Source organism: Salvelinus alpinus, chromosome 14, assembly GCF_045679555.1.
Source record: "Salvelinus alpinus chromosome 14, SLU_Salpinus.1, whole genome shotgun sequence".
Lineage (NCBI taxonomy): Eukaryota > Metazoa > Chordata > Actinopteri > Salmoniformes > Salmonidae > Salvelinus > Salvelinus alpinus.
The window spans coordinates 21,451,318-21,471,707 of record NC_092099.1 but is presented as its reverse complement, the minus strand read 5'-3'; the positions used below and the strand labels follow the sequence as shown (position 1 = coordinate 21,471,707).

Genomic DNA, 20,390 nt, shown 5'->3' with positions numbered 1-20,390 from the left:
ACCTGACCGGCACCCCACACAGTCTCCAAAGGTCCATCACAGTGTCCCCACAGAACATCAAACTAACATCACCATGCCAACCACTGCTGGAGAAACTGCAGAAGCTGGAGGCACTACTGGAGCCCTACAGGTAATATGCTCTATCTCACTATTAGTGTTATAATAAGATTTTGTGTGTGTACAGTACCTACTTATTAAAAAATATATATATTTAAACTATTTTCTACATCATAAAACTATGAAATAACACATATGGAATCATGTAGTAAGCAAAAAAGTGTTAAAACATCTAAATATATTTTATATTTGAGATTCTTCAAAGTATGCACCCTTTGCCTTGATGACAGCTTTGCACACTCTTGGCATTCTCTCAACCAGCTTCATGAAGTAGTCACCTGGAATGCATTTCGATTAACAGGTGTGCCTTGTTAAAAGTTAATTTGTGGAATTTCTTTCCTTCTTAATGCATTTGAGCCAATCAGTTGTGTTGTGACCAGGTAGGGGTGGTATACAGAAGATATCCCTATTTGGTAAAATACCAAGTCCATATTATGGTAACAACAGTTCAAATAAGCAAAGAGAAACGACAGTCCAGCATTACTTTAAGACACAAAGGTCAGTCAATCTGGAAAACCATCAAGCGCTATGATGAAACTGGCTCTCATGAGGACCACCACAGGAAAGGAAGACCCAGAGTTATCTCTGCTGCAGAGGATAAGTTCATTAGAGTTACCAGCCTCAGAAATTGCAACCCAAATAAATGCTTAACAGAGTTCAAGTAACAGACACATCTCAACATCAACTGTTTGAAGGAGACTGTGTGAATCAGGCCTTTATGGTCGAATTGCTGAAAATAAACCACTACTAACGGATACCAATAAGAAGAAGAGACTTGCTTGGGCCAAGAAACATGAACAATGGACATTAGACCGGTGGAAATCTGTCCTTTGGTCTGATTAGTCCAAATTTGATATTTTTGGTTACAACCGCTGTGCCTTTGTGAGACGCAGAGTAGGTGAACGGATGATCTCCACATGTGTGGTTCCCACTGTGAAGCATGGAGGAGGAGGTGTGATGGTGCTTTGCTGGTGACACTGTCAGTGATTAATTTAACATTCATGGCACACTACCACAGCATTCTGCAGCGATACGCCATCCCGTCTGGTTTGCGCTTAGTGGGACTATCATTTATTTTTCAACAGGACAATGACCCAACGCACCTCCAGGCTGTGTAAGGGCTATTTGACCAAGAATGAGAGTGGAGTGCTGCATCAGATGACCTGGCCTCCACAATCACCCGACCTCAACCCAATTGAGATGGTTTGGGATGGGTTGGACCGCAGAGTGAAGGAAAAGCAGCCAACAAGTGCTGAGCATATGTGGGAACTCCTTCAAGACTGTTGGAAAAGCGTTCCAGGTGAAGCTGGTTGAGAGAATGCCAAGAGTGTGCAAAGCTGTCATCAAGGCAAAGGGTGGCTACTTTGAAGAATCTAAAATATAAAACACTTTTTCTGGTTACTACATGATTCCGTATGTGATATTTCATAGTTTGATGTCTTCATTATTGGTGGCCAGAAAAAAAGCCATTGCTTAAAGAAAAAAATAAGCAAACACATTTGGTGTTCGCCAAAAGGCATGTGGGAGACTCCCCAAACATATGGAAGAAGGTACTCTGGTCAGATGAGACTAAAATTGAGCTTTTTGTCCATCAGGGAAAACGCTATGTCTGGCGCAAACCCAACACCTCTTATCACCCTTGAGAACACCATCCCCACAGTGAAGCATGGTGGTGGCAGCATCCTGCTGTGGGGATGTTTTTCATTGGCAGGTACTGGGAAACTGGTCAGAATTGAAGGAATGAGGAATGTTTCAGTCTTCCAGAGATTTGAGACTGGGACGGAGGTTCACCTTCCAGCAGGACCATGACCCTAAGCATACTGTTAAAGCAACACTTGAGTGGTTTAAGGGGAATCATTTAAATGTCTTGGAATGGCCTAGTCAAAGCCCAGACCTCAATCCAATTGAGAATCTGTGGTATGACTTAAAGGTTGCGGTACACCAGCGGAACCCATACAACTTGAAAGAGCTGGAGCAGTTTTGCCTTGAAGAATGGGCAAATGTCCCAGTGGCTAGATGTGTCAAGCTTATAGAGACATACCCCAAGAGACTTGCATTAAAAGGTGGCTCTACAAAGTATTGACTTTGGGGGGAGTGAATAGGTTTGCAAGCTCAAGTTTTCTGGGTTTTGTGGTCTTATTTCTTGTATGTTTCATCTTCAAAGTGGTAGGCATGTTGTGTAAATCAAACGATACAAACCCCCCCAAAATCAATTTTTATTCCAGGTTGTAAGGCAACAAAATAGGAAAGATGCCAAGGGGAGTGAATACTTTTGCAAGCCACTGTAGTGTATGCACTTTTAATGTAATCTCAACTGCAATCGAGGTAATTTGGTTGTGCTGTAAGATGTTCAGTGATAACACATTAAAGTCCAGCCAAAACCTATCTTTTGGTATTTGTCATTTGTCCATTGTTGAAATTTTCCAAAATGATATGCTTGTCACCAATCAATTTTTCAACATACAGTGGGGAGAACAAGTATTTGATACACTGACGATTTTGCAGGTTTTCCTACTTACAAAGCATGTAGAGGTCTGTAATTTGTATCATAGGTACACTTCAACTGTGAGAGAAGGAATCTAAAACAAAAATCCAGAAAATCACATTGTATGATTTTTAAGTAATTAATTGGCATTTTAATGCATGACATAAGTATTTGATACATCAGAAAAGCAGAACTTAATATTTGGTACAGAAACCTTAGTTTGCAATTACAGAGATCATACGTTTCCTGTAGTTCTTGACCAGGTTTGCACACACTGCAGCAGGGATTTTGGCCCACTCCTCCATACAGACCTTCTCCAGATCCTTCAGGTTTCGGGGCTGTCGCTGGGCAATACGGACTTTCGGCTCCCTCCAAAGATTTTCTATTGGGTTCAGGTCTGGAGACTGGCTAGGCCACTCTAGGACCTTGAGATGCTTCTTACGGAGCCACTCCTTAGTTGCCCTGGCTGTGTGTTTCGGGTCGTTGTCATGCTGGAAGACCCAGCCACGACCCATCTTCAATGCTCTTACTGAGGGAAGGAGGTTGTTGGCCAAGATCTCGCGATACATGGCCCCATCCATCCTCCCCTCAATACGGTGCAGTCGTCCTGTCCCCTTTGCAGAAAAGCATCCCCAAACAATGATGTTTCCACCTCCATGCTTCACGGTTGGGATGGTGTTCTTGGGGTTGTACTCATCCTTCTTCTTCCTCCAAACACGGCGAGTGGAGTTTAGACCAAAAAGCTCTATTTTTGTCTCATCAGACCACATGACCTTCTCCCATTCCTCCTCTGGATCATCCAGATGGTCATTGGCAAACTTCAGACGGGCCTGGACATGCGCTGGCTTGAGCAGGGGGACCTTGCGTGCGCTGCAGGATTTTAATCCATGACGGCGTAGTGTGTTACTAATGGTTTTCTTTGAGACTGTGGTCCCAACTCTCTTCAGGTCATTGACCAGGTCCTGCCGTGTAGTTCTGGGCTGATCCCTCACATTCCTCATGATCATTGATGCCCCACGAGGTGAGATCTTGCATGGAGCCCCAGACCGAGGGTGATTGACCGTCATCTTGAACTTCTTCCATTTTCTAATAATTGTGCCAACAGTTGTTGCCTTCTCACCAAGCTGCTTGCCTATTGTCCTGTAGCCCACCCCAGCCTTGTGCAGGTCTACAATTTTATCCCTGATGTCCTTACACAGCTCTCTGGCCTTGGCCATTGTGGAGAGGTTGGAGTCTGTTTGATTGAGTGTGTGGACAGGTGTCTTTTATACAGGTAACGAGTTCAAACAGGTGCAGTTAATACAGGTAATGAGTGGAGAACAGGAGGGCTTCTTAAAGAAAAACTAACAGGTCTGTGAGAGCCGGAATTCTTACTGGTTGGTAGGTGATCAAATACTTATGTCATGCAATAAAATGCAAATTAATTACTTAAAAATCATACAATGTGATTTTCTGGATTTTTGTTTTAGATTCCGTCTCTCACAGTTGAAGTGTACCTATGATAAAAATGACAGACCTCTACATGCTTTGTAAGTAGGAAAACCTGCAAAATCGGCAGTGTATCAAATACTTGTTCTCCCCACTGTATATACAGTGGGGAGAACAAGTATTTGATACACTGCCGATTTTGCAGGTTTTCCTACTTACAAAGCATGTAGAGGTCTGTAATTTTTATCATAGGTACACTTCAACTGTGAGAGACGGAATCTAAAACAAAAATCCAGAAAATCACATTGTATGATTTTTAAGTAATTAATTTGCATTTTATTGCATGACATAAGTATTTGATCACCTACCAACCAGTAAGAATTCCGGCTCTCACAGACCTGTTAGTTTTTCTTTAAGAAGCCCTCCTGTTCTCCACTCATTACCTGTATTAACTGCACCTGTTTGAACTCGTTACCTGTATAAAAGACACCTGTCCACACACTCAATCAAACAGACTCCAACCTCTCCACAATGGCCAAGACCAGAGAGCTGTATAAGGACATCAGGGATAAAATTGTAGACATGCAACAGGCTGGGATGGGCTACAGGACAATAGGCAAGCAGCTTGGTGAGAAGGCAACAACTGTTGGAGCAATTATTAGAAAATGGAAGAAGTTCAAGATGACGGTCAATCACCGTCGGTCTGGGGCTCCATGCAAGATCCCACCTCGTGGGGCATCAATGATCATGAGGAACGTGAGTTATCAGCCCAGAACTACACGGCAGGACCTGGTCAATGACCTGGAGAGAGCTGGGACCACAGTCTCAAAGAAAACCATTAGTAACACACTACACCGTCATGGATTAAAATCCTGCAGCGCACGCAAGGTCCACCTGCTCAAGCCAGCGCATGTCCAGGCCCGTCTGAAGTTTGCCAATGACCATCTGGATGATCCAGAGGAGGAATGGGAGAAGGTCATGTGGTCTGATGAGACAAAAATAGAGCTTTTTGGTCTAAACTCCACTCGCCGTGTTTGGAGGAAGAAGAAGGATGAGTACAACCCCAAGAACACCATCCCAACCGTGAAGCATGGAGGTGGAAACATCATTCTTTGGGGATGCTTTTCTGCAAAGGGTACAGGATGACTGCACCGTATTGAGGGGAGGATGGATGGGGCCATGTATCGCGAGATCTTGGCCAACAACCTCCTTCCCTCAGTAAGAGCATTGAAGATGGGTCGTGGCTGGGTCTTCCAGCATGACAACGACCCGAAACACACAGCCAGGGCAACTAAGGAGTGGCGCCGTAAGAAGCATCTCAAGGTCCTGGAGTGGCCTAGCCAGTCTCCAGACCTGAACCCAATAGAAAATCTTTGGAGGGAGCTGAAAGTCCGTATTGCCCAGCGACAGCCCCGAAACCTGAAGGATCTGGAGAAGATCTGTATGGAGGAGTGGGCCAAAATCCCTGCTGCAGTGTGTGCAAACCTGGTCAAGAACTACAGGAAACGTATGATCTCTGTAATTGCAAACAAAGGTTTCTGTACCAAATATTAAGATCTGCTTTTCTGATGTATCAAATACTTATGTCATGCAATAAAATGCAAATTAATTACTTAAAAATCATACAATGTGATTTTCTGGATTTTTGTTTTAGATTCCGTCTCTCATAGTTGAAGTGTACCTATGATAGAAATTACAGACCTCTACATGCTTTGTAAGTAGGAAAACCTGCAAAATCGGCAGTGTATCAAATACTTGTTCTCCCCACTGTATCATTTGAAAAACAGAAATCACCCCGTATGATGCCCTTTTACCTCATATGTGACCGACTGGCTTGATTCTGTCTTATGTAGCAACATTTGAAATTGTGATTTTTACATTGGATAAAAGTAGAGACTCAGAGCTAGAAAATGGTATATGATACACTACAGTTGAGGAACAATTGGAAAGTAATTCTGCTTTGAAAGTTGATAAACTTGTAAACTCACTTTTGAGAAAATGGCCCTTGAATGTTTAAGTACCTACTGGAGAGCTCTTCTTTGTCTACACACATTCAACATCATACACACCCTCTTAATCTTTGTCAAGCATCCAAGCTAACTGGCTAACATTGGATAGCTAGCTAGCTACTTCCAGACACAAATGAGAGAACAACTAACTCTGACCATTTTACTCACCCTAGCAGAGCTGGTTAGGCTGTTTTTATGTTATCCAGAGCATTGGTGAATGCAACTGTGCTGCTGCCAACAATTTACTTGCGCATTTTTGCCAACATTTACTGACACCGGCAATATTTAACGGGTGTTGAGCATTTTGAAATTAGCTAGCTAACATTGGATTATAACTAGCATTGCAAATGGCCCTGAGATACAAATAATATTACTATACATAATGTTAGGTAGCTAGCTAGCCAACAGTACACTTTAACTTGAAATGAAAACGACTTTGACAAAATTAGAAATGTATAATTTCTGAAAATGTAGCTAGCGAGACTCTCTTACCCGTATACATGGATGGACGCGTCTCTGTCTCTGTCACGGATGCCATGGTTGCCCTTAGTTTGAAGATGTAATCCGGAGACAGGTGTTTTATACAACAACCTTCTGTGTTTTCCCTTTTCGACTCAGTCTGCATATTTGCAATCAAACGCCAAAATGTTCTACGTCTCCCTTAGCTATCATACTCTAATTCCACTGATTTCAAAACTCGGTCCTCCAGAAAGTGGAGAGCAACGCTTATGCAGTTCTACTATGTGAAATCTTTCAAAAAAGGCACATTAGAAAAGATTACCTTCAAATACTGACCAGCTCATATTATAGACAGAAGTTTGCTACATGGTAGACAAATCCGAACTCATCTCTCGGCATGTCCAGACCACTCATTATCTCAGCCAATTATGGCTAGCGGGAAGGTTGCTGACTTTTTCTGGGGCTAATCCAACTAGTCTCGTAATTAAAATGTTTTACTTGTATTTACAGATGGCATTCAAATTTGTTAAGGCATATGAAAGTTCACATGTTTCAGAAGGCCTTTCTGAAAACGCATTTAGATTTTTTTTTTAAGTTTACGTTCAAATGGCACTCCTGTGAAGTAGTGACATGCAACATATGCCTAGTTTCCTGAAACGAGTCACATATGATGCTGCGTTTATTTTCAAAATGTATCATATAGGGATTATTTCTGTATTTTGAAAGTTACATGTCTTGAAAATGTGATTGTTGACAAGCTAAACATTTTGGGGCTATGTCAACAATGGACTATTGAAACAAATACCATAAGATTGTTTGGGGTGGAATTTTCCTTTAAGAGAGGTGACCAGCCTGACAAAATGTTATGGAAGAGGTACAGAATTTCCATCTTTTCATCCCCTGGTAAAATAATATTTTACTGTATCCATCCACTCCCGTTTATATTGCTATGTATGCTTGGTTGTGTGGCTCTGGAGCAGGTTGCATCAGTTGAACATAAGGCTAGTTGCAACATAGAATATGTTCTAAGCCAGGCGTAAACCTTTGTCACCACCTGGTTGTAAGTAATAGCTTTTGCTTCGCCTGGGTGTAAAAAGTAAGTGTAATGTGGAGTAGACACAGTATAAATAAATTAACTAGTTTCCAAGGTAAGTGTTTCATGACTAGTCATGTCGCATCTTGTTCAATTTTCTAAATCATTACATCGGGCGCAGGTAGGCCAACTTACCTCTTAACCTTATTAGCGTCTAACTGGTGCAACCCACTCCTGGTCAGTAGAGTCAGTACATTGACATTAAGTACTTAAGTACTGTATGTACTGTATATGCTGAAAGTATTACTTTGTGAATTACTAATACTCAATTGACCCTGTTTTGCCAGTGTTAATAGGAAAGTATTTATGACAATGTTTATTGCACGTACAGACAATTACTCTGTGGCAGAGCAACGAGCCAAATGGGGGGTTGACAACTCCAATGTTGAATCTGTCGAGGAACCAGAGAAGAGGGCGGTGACTAAACCAATCAGATTCCGTGTAGAGCCACCTGGTGAGGATTTCTTACCTACTCTTATTCCATTGTGTGCATTACATGCATCAGGAAGTAGATGATAAGAATTAAGAAAATGTTGTATTGTGCTTCATAAGATGACGATGGAAGTGAAGCACTCCAGAAAAAGAAAAATGAACCCAGACAAGCCCAGCTTCCAGTGCCCCATCTTCCACCAGACCCTAAGTCATTAAATGTATAATCAGCAAGTTGATGGTAAGTTTGACACACATTCAAGTATGTGGGTGAAGAAAAGCTTACAGTTAATGCAAGTACTAGTCTTAAATTGTAGAGACGGCATGAAATCATAACCTAATGACATTTGATAAAACAAGAAATTACCACACCCATCCGATCTAGACACACTTGATTATTAGTCACAAAGTGTAATTTTTTTTTTTCTATTAGCAACTTCAAGAGCCAGTGTCTTTGAAAAGACCCTACAAGGAACATAATGTTTTAAATGTTTCAAGTCTGATAAATGAGCCTACTTTCTCAAAGTTCTGTTCCTTCCAACTGTATAGGATGGACAGGAAAATCTGTTAAGCGTGTACTGTAAATGTGGTAATGGTTTGACATCTGTGATATTCTCTGAAGTTGCAGAGGACTTGTGCCACCTCAAGCCAGAATGACAGTAAGTGTCTGGTTGTAATTTGTGAGGGTAAACAATTGAATTGTTTTATAGCTTTACAAACCTTTCAAAGCCACTCAATATAATACATTTTTGCATATTAGATTATTTAAATCGTATTACTACTTTGTGCATAATGTTAGAACATTCAAATACTTGTGATGCTGTGTATGAGTGGAACTTGTACTGACAACAGTAGTGCAATCACCATATTCTTCTGGGGTAAAACACAAGTGGTATGCCATGTTTGTAAATATCTGTATGTATTTGCCATCAAACTAAAAACATTATTTAAAACAAAAAATTATGTTTAGGATTTATTTTTGTTGGGATTCATTGACACTGAGCTGCTGACTGACACCCCTTCACTTTTGGTGCTGTGCCAGTTTCAAAAGCATGCAAAGTATGTCATAATTATTTTTCTTCCGTTTTCTCAGTTAGTCCAAGTGGCAGCCAGGAAGAAACTGGCCAAGACAGAGCATCAGAATCAGGTTTCTTAAGCCATCAAGTTATTGATCTCGAAATCGTACATGTAGAAAATGTAAATAACAGCATGAATTTTGACTTATATTTTAGACCAAGAGCTGCCATCCCTGCTTGATAAGCCCGTGGCTTCTGGGATGCCCGCTGGATACATTAAAGGTATATTATGCTAGCATATATATTACAAAATGTTGCTTCTCTTGTATTATCAACATCAATTCCAAATTGTATGGCTGTCAGCAGCTATATGGTTATCAATACTACTAATATACATGAAGGGTGGATATTTTGATCTAAGTATTTCACATGGCCTTCATACATGTCCTGCCTGCCTGGTCACACTGCTTGCAGCTAAACTGTTGAGTCTTTATTATCTTGCAGATCTTCAAGCAGTGGAGATGAGGATAATGGTGAAACTGGAGATGATCCATACAGAGTTCAGGACTGCTCTGAACCAAGTTATGGAGGCCATAGAGGCCCGGCAGCCAAAGGAGTCAGAGTACTTGGGGCAACTTGAAATGAGGAACTGAAGGATATCTGTGAAACACTTAGACTCCCACTATCAAAAGGAAATGGTAAGGATGGCTATTTAAAATCTGTTTGTAACATTTTTTAAATCTATTTCACGTATTTGAACAGCAATTGACAAAAATAAGTTAGCTGTTCATCAAGAGCCACTTGATTGCGACCAGATTTGAGAGAAGATTGCAACCTGTGATATTGAATCCAAATATCTTAATGTCAATGAAATGCAGTTGCCATATATGCCATATGCCTATTTAGTGTTTGGATTGATTTCCCAATTAGCACTTAACTTATCTTAAGAAGAAACAATCAGCCCACTGCATGTTTACATGAGTTTTAGCCCATGATTACATGATACACTACAAAAAGGATTTCTCATTATTATCAATCAGAACTGTATGGCCATCTGTTTTAGCTGAGGAATACACAAATGAGTGGGAATTATATATTTGTTTTAATCATATCTGATTCCTGACCCTCTGTTGTGGCCAGGACCTGGGCTCAGGAATCAGATGAATGATGATAAAAATTGGAACAGAGGAGCTATGGACAGGCTTCTCCTTGAAGGGCAGGAAGGGGAAGAGGGCCTTTAATGAGCAATCAATCTTTGATGGTGTCACAAGTAAGTAAATGCACAAGATTAGATCATTATTTATTATTATTTAGTAGAAAGTATTATTGGTCAAGTGATGGTACATCAAATGTGTATTTATAAAAATGTCAAATGAATTAAATCAGTAAGAAGGCAGTTTCAAACTAAATGTGAAATCCTACCACCTGTTAAGATCGGAGAGAAAGTACAAAGAAATGTGAAGGAGAGAGGTCTCACGGCCAAAACTGCCTATGAGGGAAGAGGGGGACAATACCCAACCTCTGTCTCAGCCAGCATAGGTGGAAAAGTAGTGATATGACATGGAATGTACCATTTAATTATTTTGTTCACAACATAGGAGCGTCCCTGAAAGCACACCCCAAGGCTACCTACCAAGAGGTAGATGACAAAATAGCAGATGCTCTCAAACATGCATGAGTAAGAGAAAGGTATGATTAAAAATAACACTTTCATTTTTTTACCTCACTTTAATCCAGTCGGTCAGTATAGCTACTTTTTTTGTGCTAGTACAAAAGGAATGTAGTAGGGAGTCGACATTAAACTGGCTTTTTGATCATTTGTTTACTGAAAATAATAACCAATTTGTGTTATTGTGACTTCCAGGAGCGGGTCGAGGAAGCGACAGTGGATGAGGATGAAGCAGCAGCACCTGAATAAACGTAACATAGTTATTAACTTTTAGCTTTAAGCAGTTTTACAGTTCTTGATTGGAGTGCAGTGTTCATGTTTTTACTGACTTGTTATTTTGTGAGCTTATTGCTGTGATTTTGTTTCCGAATCTATTGTGATACAGTTTAAGTTAAAAAAATATATATAAAAAACATATTATTTTCTGGAATTTTGTATATTTCGTCAGTGGACACCTACCGACAGGATACTGTGTCTATGTTCAGGGTAGATTCAATGGCGTGTCTTATAATGGCATTAGATATTCAGGGGCCCCCTCATTTCAACATCCTGAAGTGACTTGGGACGTAACTTGTGTCAACTGACACCACAGGCACATCTAGGAGACATTTTATGAAAACATTATTTTTATGTCAACCTCATACCGTTGCTATACGTCAGAAAGTACAGTAAGAGCCCCACAAAATGCAGTTTCTGGTAGCCACTGGGAACGTAACTTTCGTCAGTGGGTACCTACAGTACCAATAAGGCACATAACAGTGTGAACGTTCATGGAAGATTCAAGGACATCTCTTATAACGTTACTGAATAAAGTTATTTATCTGTTTAAAATCCCCCACATTTCTACATCCTGAAAAGACTCGGGACGTATGTTTTGTCAGTGGACACCACAGCTACGTGGAAGGCACGTTTCACATTAACGTTATAATGATAACTTTGTGGTCACATCCTGGAACATCATTTTGTTAGCTGGGTACCTCATCTGTCACTAGTAATAAAATAATCTATGCCAAGCTTAGTAAGTATGCAATGGTGAAACTGCACGTACGAAAAGCAAAACCAACTGTTAACCCTTTCACACGTACCATCACACGGGTGTGATCGTTCTACAGTGGTCCCTGAAGCATACGATCACACCCGTGTGATTAGAACACTCATTTAGAACGCTCGTTTAGAACGGCCAGTTTCGAATGACGCAACAATCAGCGTTTGAGCTGGCCACACTTTTTTCAGAAACTATTTACACAAACACAGTCCTTACAAAGTTATGTCCAGAATGTGAGCAGTTTATTTTTTGGATTCAATGTTCAGATATTCACAGAAGTATATATAGCATAACACAATCATCCTAACCGGGAAAATGTAGGCTACAATAGTCCTAGCGCTAACTGAGGAAAGATTGACCCAACACAAGCAGTCATATTTTCTAACTCTAGGCTGACATAAACTACAATATGAATTAGCTAATAGCAATTACTATGTATAATTAATCACATCACGGGTGAGCTCACCATTGATCGAAATAATTAGGTAAAACACTTTATAGAAATCGAAAGTAATCCGATGATTAGTTTCAGCGCGCAGCCATGCATTTTCCCTCACAGAAACCGAAGATAATAAGAGAAGACGAGATGAGTTTGGTCTGTTTATAGTATGCATGTTGAAGGGGTGTGTCATCTACCGTCGTTCACATCCCACCATTCATTTCCGGAAGTCCTCAAAGAATTTGTGAACTCTTACTCACCTCATTTTGTTATAACATCTTTGGTCAAACAGACGATTACGTGAAACCCAGAATGCATTGTATGTCAACAAACATGGCTACACAGCTGGAATTAGCTTAGCTCATCATAATCAGTACAACCTTCAAAAAAAATATTTTACACACATAATATGTGCCCATTACAATCTGTGCAAGAATCGGAATGCATGATTTGTCACCTAGAATTGAAAACATGTGAATAAAACCGTAAATACACAAATAATTGCCACACGAAACATTTTCTGATAGTGATTTATTGATACAAGTGGCGCGTGCCGGTAGTCAAACACGTACCCTCTCACTCTGAGCCATTCCTCTGAGCCATTCAGTGTTGTTGTTTATGTATGTAGCTAGTGAGCTAAGCTGTAGCATTAGCAATGTCTTTCAAAAGGAGACAACTCACAAATGTGGAAATTCTGGAGATTTTTTTAAATTCTGACAATGAGTCTGAGTATGAAAGTCAGGAATCAGATTCTGACAGTGACAGTGAGGAGCTGCCCCCCAACCTTGTAGCCATTGAGAACCCTGAATCTGAATTTCCCTTGTCCACTGACGAAGTACCAGTTCCCTTTGAAGATGCTGGTGGTGATGGAGGCAGACCGACAGTGGATGAAGTACAGGAGTTCTGTGGTAGCTGGAAGGCCACCAGTCATTTCACCCCTCCTGGCCCTGCTGTTTGCTTTGACGAGTCCCAGTCTGGAGTGCAACGCCCCTTGCCATTTCCAACTGAGGCAGAGTGCTTCAAGTTGTTTCTGACAGAGGAGCTGGTGGGAGACATAGTAGAGGAGACCAATCGCTATGCCTTGGAGCTACAGGAGAAGAGAGAGCCAGGAGTGAGGGGGAAACTCGCTAAATGGGTGACAACCACAATTAGTGAAATGTATACCTTCCTGGTGACAGTCCTCCTCATGGGGATAGTAAAGAAGAACTCCCTAAGAGAACACTGGAGCACAGATCCTATGTTTGCAACTCCCTTCTTTGCCACCCTCTTTTCCCAAGACCGCTTCCTAGTTCTGCTGCGATGCCTGCATTTCGTCAACAATGCTACTGCCATCTTAAGTGACCCGTTATACAAAATAAGAAATGTTCTAACCAGCCTGACATCAGCATTTGGTCGGGTCTTTGTGCCATACAAGGACCTATGCATTGATGAGTCCCTGATGTTATGGAAAGGTAGGCTGGCGTTCCGTCAATATATTCCCTCCAAAAGGCACAGGTTTGGAGTCAAGTTCTTTGTCATGTGCGACGTGAAGACAGGATTTGTCCAGGATATTATAGTTTACACAGGGTCCACCACTGACATCAAACATTATGAGGGGCTTGGGGTGTCCGGGTCCGTAGTGATGACCATGCTGGCTCCTCATCTCGGCAAGGGACACACTTTGTACGTGGACAATTGGTACAGCAGTCCCACACTCTTCCAGCATCTGCTCTCCAACAGCACAGGGGCCTGTGGCACAGTCAGGTCGAACAGGAAGGGGATGCCAGGATTCGGATGCAGGAAGATGCAGAGAGGGGAGGTGGAGTTCCAGGAGAATGGTCAACAGCTGGCAGTAAAGTGGCATGACAAAAGAGATGTCCATGTCCTCTCCACTGTCCATACAGCAACCATGTCGGCCACAGGGAAGGTGGATCACCTGACTGGAGAGAGAAAGATCAAACCAGATTGTGTGCTCGACTATAACCTCAAAATGGGGGCAGTGGATAAGGCGGACATGATAAACAGCTTTGTGGAATGCACTCGGAAAACAACCAAGTGGTATAAGAAGATATTTTTCCATCTGATCGACACTGCTGCCCTCAATGGCAGCATAGTTCACCGCCAACTAACAGGTGAGATGATTACTGAACAAGCTATTTTTGTAATTGGATGTACAGTTCACATACAAATCCATTATGCAATTATAGTGACAATATCTCACCCACCTACCCACTGCCTCATCATCCTCTAACTTTCTTCATCCTCCCCACTCCCTCTTAGGTAAAGTAATTACCTACCAAAAATACAGAGAGAACCTAATGAGAGAGCTTCTGGAGGAGCACCACACCCCTCGGCGCCCATCCACTGGGGGTCGTCCTGCTGTAAACAATCCCCTACGCCTTACTGCACGGCATTTTCCCTGCAAAGTCCCTCAAACTGCTGCTCAAGGTAGTCGCACAAGGAGGCACTGCAAAGTCTGCCTCTCTGGCACCAGGAGAAGTAAGCAGAGGAAGATGACAAAATACATGTGTTTAGCTTGTGATACACCTCTATGTATTTCACCATGCTTTGAGGAGTATCACATGCTCAAGCATTATTGAGCACATCTGCAGCAATAAGTGACTGACTGCCATGATACTATGCCTTCAGAGGTGGGGGGGGGGGGGGGGGGGGGGGTGGAAATGCAGTTGTTCAGTCACTGCATGAATATTAAATATGGGTTATGCATTTTCAGTTTTTTGTCCTCTAGTATAACAAGTTGTTGAACCAACTACCAATACTGCAATAAAATAGACGACTATTACATATTGGCATATGTGTTTTCTTGCTGTCTTTTCATCCAGTAAGACTGTTAAGGAGTGTACGTTAGCATACAAAAGCTGTCCTCATTCTTCTGCTCCAAAGATGTCCAGCTCCAGTTATGATATTGTCAAATAATGTTTGTGGTTTCTGAAAGTACAGAAGAAAGAGGAATTATTAATTAGAATACAATATAAGGATATAGCAATAAAACAATACTACAAAGAAGTAACATAATAAACACTGCTATAAAAAATAGTTTATTGCATTAAGAAACTAACTTTTGAGCTCCACAGGGGGGCAAGGCAGGGCAGAACAGAGCTATGCTGAATAGACCAAATAAACAAACCATGGTCATATTTTTTTATTTATTTAACTAGGCAAGTAATTTAAAAACAAATTATTATTTACAATGATGGCCTACACCGGCCAAACTCGGACAACGCTGGGCCAATCGTGCGCTGTCCTATGGGACTCCCAATCACAGCCAGTTGTGATACAGCCTGGATTTGAACCAGGGTGTCTGTAGTGACGCCACTAGCACTGAGATGCAGTGCCATAGACCGCTGCGCCACTCGGGAGTCATAAGGTCAGGGTAGCTTCAAAATACAACACAAGCTAATAGTTCTCTGACGCAACTAGCACTGTTTTACAGAGCTAATAGAATAATGTAGCTACATAAGCACGATTGACTATAACACCATAAAGGTTATAAAATGAGTAACGTTACCTCACGTGTCCGCAGTTATAAGGAATATATTATGATCCATACATACAGTGAGCTACAGCAGAAACTATTATAACGTAATGAGGCACTTACTTTGATAGAAACGCAGCCTGGATTTGAACCAGGGAGTCTGTAGTGACGCCTGTAGCACTGATGTGCTGTGCCTTTGACCGCTGCGTCACTTGGGAGTCATAAGGCCATGTAGCTTCAAAATACAACACAAGATAGTACTTCTCTGACGCAATTAGCATTGTTTTACAGAGTTAATAGAATAATGTAGCTACATAAGCACGATTGACTATAACACCATAAAGGTTATAAAATGAGTAACGTTACCTCACGTGTCCGCGGTTATAAAGAATATACACAAATATATTATGCTCCATACATACAGTACACTACAATAGAAACGACATACAGAAACTATTACAACGTAATAATGCACTTACTTTGATAGAAACGCACACATTTCCAAAGTTATTATTATTAACGAAAACAATGACTGCAATGAGGGCAACAGATAGAAAATGTGAACACGTGTGCAGATCATGTTCTGACGGGAGATGAGCAAATGTCTGCAGACGTGAACTGCACAAACAATTGGGAAGTGCTTGGGGGAATTTTGTCCGTGTCAGAAATGTCCCAAAAATGTAATTGTCCGCAAAAGTAAAAATTACTATTTTTATGTGAATGAATGAGGAGGCGGAACACACCTAAATTCAAACTGTTTTTAGAAAATAAAAACTTGTTAGAAAATAATTTGAAATTGAAGTTGAAACAGCCTATAAATATAAACAGGCTGCGTGCTTTGGTTTGAGGGCAGCGCGGATAAAATGTACTGTTACGTATCAATCACATTCTGGAATGGAGAGAACGTTCTAACATCACGTGCATAAAAAAACTCACGCTGGGGCGACCGTTAGAGATATTTGGAACTCACGCATGAAAGGGTTAATCTTACATGTATAATCCTGCAGAAAGATGATGTCACGACTTCCGCCGAAGTCGGTCCCTCTCCTTGTTCGGGAGTCGACGTCAACAGGTTTTCTAGCCATCGCCGATCGACTTTTCAATTTCCATTTGTTTTGTCTTTTTTTTCTACACACCTGGTTTCTATTCCCCAATTACATGTTCATTATTTAACCCTCTGTTTCCCCCATGTTTGTATATAATGTTCAGGTCGTTACTTGTTGGCTGGTATTGTTTGCCGGATTCGTTATTACGCCCGTTATTTACGAGTGACCGGTATTATTTAGTATTTGTTTTATACTGGTGCTGTTCGAGGAATAAATTACCATGTACACTCATCTCTGCTCTCCTGCGCCTGATTCCATGCATCAGATTCCATGCATCAGCCTGACAGGTGAGGTCACAAAAAACGGCATGACATGCAGACAAGCCAGTATCAAATCAAATCAAATGTTATTTGTCACATGCTTCATAAACAACAGGTGTAGACTAACAGTGATATGCTTACTTACGTCCCCTTCCCAACAATGCAGAGAGAAAGAAAATAGAGAAATAATGGAAAAGTAATAACATTTAATAATAAATATATAACTTGGCTATACAGTGCTTGGCTATACAGTGCATTCAGTAAGTATTCACACGCCTTGACTTTTTCATAATTTTGTTGTGTTACAAAGTGGGATTAAAATTGATTGAATTGTCATTTTTGGTCAACGATCTACACAAAATAATCTGTAATGTCAAAGTGTGTCAGAGCTGCTAGGAGTACTGGGTGGATGGAGTCAAGCGCAGAGAGCAGGTTTCAAGAACGTGGATTTATTTTCCAATACACAGGGAAAACGATCATGCCCTAAAACACACGGGCTCATGAAAAGACGAGTCCAAAAACACCGGACTAAACTGTTCCGAGAAAATAACAAAATCCACATTACAAATCCAACACCAACATAACAGAATAGAAGCCCGCACAACAGCCAGCGGGCTACCTGCCCTTAAATAGCCTACCCACCAAACTAAACTCAAAACAGGTGCACCCAATCAGCCCAAACTAACAGAAACAAAAAGAAAAGAATCGATGGCAGCTAGTAGGCCGGTGACGACGACCGCCGAGCGCCGCCCAAACAGGAAGAGGCACCATCCTCGGCGGGATTCGTGACAGTACCCCCCCTCTGACGCGCGGCTCCCGCAGCGCGCCGACCCCGGCCTCGAGGACGACCCGGAGGGCGAGGCGCAGGACAATCCGGGTGGCGACGGTGGAAATCAGCCAAGAGGGAAGGATCTAAAATGTCTCTCCCCGGTACCCAGCACCTCTCCTCCGGACCGTACCCCTCCCTCCTTTTTTCTCACAAAAAAGAAACTCGAGGAGGCGGGTGACATGGAGGCCCGAATGAACCCTTGTCCCAGAGCTTCCGTGAGATATGTCTCCATAGCCAACGTCTACTCCTGTGACAATGGGTACACGTGACTCCTGGGAAGTGCAGCGTTCTCCTGGAGGTTTATCACGCAATCCCACCGTCGATGAGGTGGTAATTTAGTCGCTTCTTTCTTACTAAAAGCGATAGCCAAATCGGCATATTCTGGGGGAATGCGCACAGTGGAAACCTGGTCTGGACTCTCCACCGATGTGGCACCGATGGAAACTCCCACACACCTACCTGAACACTCATCTGACCACCCCTGAAGAGCTCCCTGTCGCCAGGAAATGAGGGGATTGTGAATAGCTAGCCAGGGAACCCCCAACACCACTGGAAACCCAGGTGAATCGATAAGGTAAAAGCTGATCTGCTCCCTATGATCCCCCTGGGTTACCATGTCCAGCGGAATCGTGGCCTCCCTGACCAACCCTGATCCTAACGGTCGGCTATCTAGGGAGTGCACGGGAAAAGGTGGGTCTATCTGCACCAGCGGAATACCCAACTTACGGGCGAGTCCGCGATCCTTAAAACTCCCAGCTGCGCCTGAATCGACTAGCGCCTTATGCTGAAGAGAGGGGAAAAACGCAGGGAAAAAAATAACCAAAAACATGTGACCAACAGGGAGCTCTGGGTGAGTCTTGTGCCTACTCACCTGGGGTGGCCGAGGAGTATTCCGCCTGCCATCCCGACTCCCAGATGGACTCCTCCAGCACCGGTCCGAAGTGTGTCCTCTCCGGCCACAGTAGGTGCAAGAAGAGCCACCTCCTCCGGTCCCCCTAGATGCAGCTCCTCCCAACTCCATCGGAGTTGGAGCGGGAGGGCTGGGAGGTGGAATGGACAGGACCCCCTCTGAACGCCCGCGGGCAGCTAGCAAGTTATCTAGTCGGATCGACATGTCTATCAGTTCATCGAGGGAGAGTGTGGTGTCCCGACAAGCTAGCTCCCGACGGACATCCTCCCGGAGGCTGCAACGGTAATGGTCTATTAAGGCCCTGTCATTCCACCCCGCACCAGCAGCCAAGGTCCGGAACTCTAAAGCGAACTCCTGGGCGCTCCTCGTCTCCTGTCTGAGGTGGAACAGACGCTCACCCGCCGCTCGGCCCTCTGGTGGGTGGTCGAACACAGCCCGAAACCGGCGGGTGAACTCCGCGTAATGGTCCCGAGCCGAGTCTGGGCTGTTCCAGACTGCGTTGGCCCAGTCCAGGGCCCTCCCCGACAAACAGGAGACAAGGAGGCTTACACTCTCCTCACCCGAGGGAGTCGGACGCACGGTAGCCAGATAAAGCTCAAGCTGGAGCAGAAATCCCTGGCATCCAGCCGCTGCTCCATCGTACACCCTCGGGGGGGTGAGACGCAATGTGCTGGTCCCAGCCGATGACCCTGTAGGAGTGGGTTGTGTCGTCTGCAGGGGAGCTGAAGGGGCCGTCGGGAGACCACTCCTCTCCCATCGTTCCATCCTCTCCATCATCTGGTCCATCGCTGACCCGATACGATGAAGGACAGCTGTATGATGATGGACACGCTCCTCCATAGTTGGGAGAGGGGTGGTCGCTGCTCCTGCTGACTCCATATGGGGGTGCGGGCTTCTGTCAGAGCTGCTAGGAGTACTGGGTGGATGGAGTCAAGCGCAGAGAGCAGGTTTCAAGAACGTGGATTTATTTTCCAATACACAGGGAAAACGATCATGCCCTAAAACACACGGGCGCATGAAAAGACGAGTCCAAAAACACCGGACTAAACTGTTCCGAGAAAATAACAAAATCCACATTACAAATCCAACACCAACATAACAGAATACAAGCCCGCACAACAGCCAGCGGGCTACCTGCCCTTAAATAGCCTACCCACCAAACTAAACTCAAAACAGGTGCACCCAATCAGCCCAAACTAACAGAAACAAAAAGAAAAGAATCGATGGCAGCTAGTAGGCCGGTGACGACGACCGCCGAGCGCCGCCCGAACAGGAAGAGGCACCATCCTCGGCGGGATTCGTGACAAAGTGGAAGAAAAATTCGGACATTTAATTAATAAAAAATCATGAAAAATAACACACTAATATGTCTTGATTTATGTATTCACCCCCCTGACACAATACATGTTAGAAAGATCTTTGGCAGTGATTACTGCTGTGTGTCTTTTGCTGTAATTCTCTAAGAGTTTTGCACACCTAGATTGTACAATATTTGCTGATTATTATTTTTAATATTCTTCAAGCTCTGTCAAGTTTGTTGTTGAACATTGCTAGAAAGCCATTTTCAAGGATTACCATAGATTTTCAAGCCAATATAATTCAAAACTCAGGTCACTCAGGA

General features: G+C 42.9%; 1 protein-coding gene and 1 long non-coding RNA gene across 2 annotated transcripts; one reads left to right on the top strand and one right to left on the bottom strand.

The window, feature by feature from the left end:
- Positions 1–12,844: 12,844 nt before the first annotated feature.
- LOC139538592 (piggyBac transposable element-derived protein 4-like) lies at positions 12,845–14,830 on the top strand. Its single transcript, XM_071340792.1, has 2 exons — positions 12,845–14,300; positions 14,449–14,830. Exons 1-2 carry the CDS (start codon positions 12,845–12,847, stop codon positions 14,766–14,768), a joined length of 1,776 nt encoding a protein of 591 aa, XP_071196893.1. The 3' UTR covers positions 14,769–14,830.
- LOC139538593 (uncharacterized) lies at positions 13,995–16,616 on the bottom strand. Its single transcript, XR_011667763.1, has 5 exons — positions 16,144–16,616; positions 15,788–15,899; positions 14,973–15,117; positions 14,466–14,648; positions 13,995–14,108 (listed from the first exon to the last, which is right to left on the bottom strand). It is a non-coding gene; the product is annotated as an uncharacterized lncRNA (long non-coding RNA).
- Between the last annotated feature and the right edge of the window lie 3,774 nt (positions 16,617–20,390).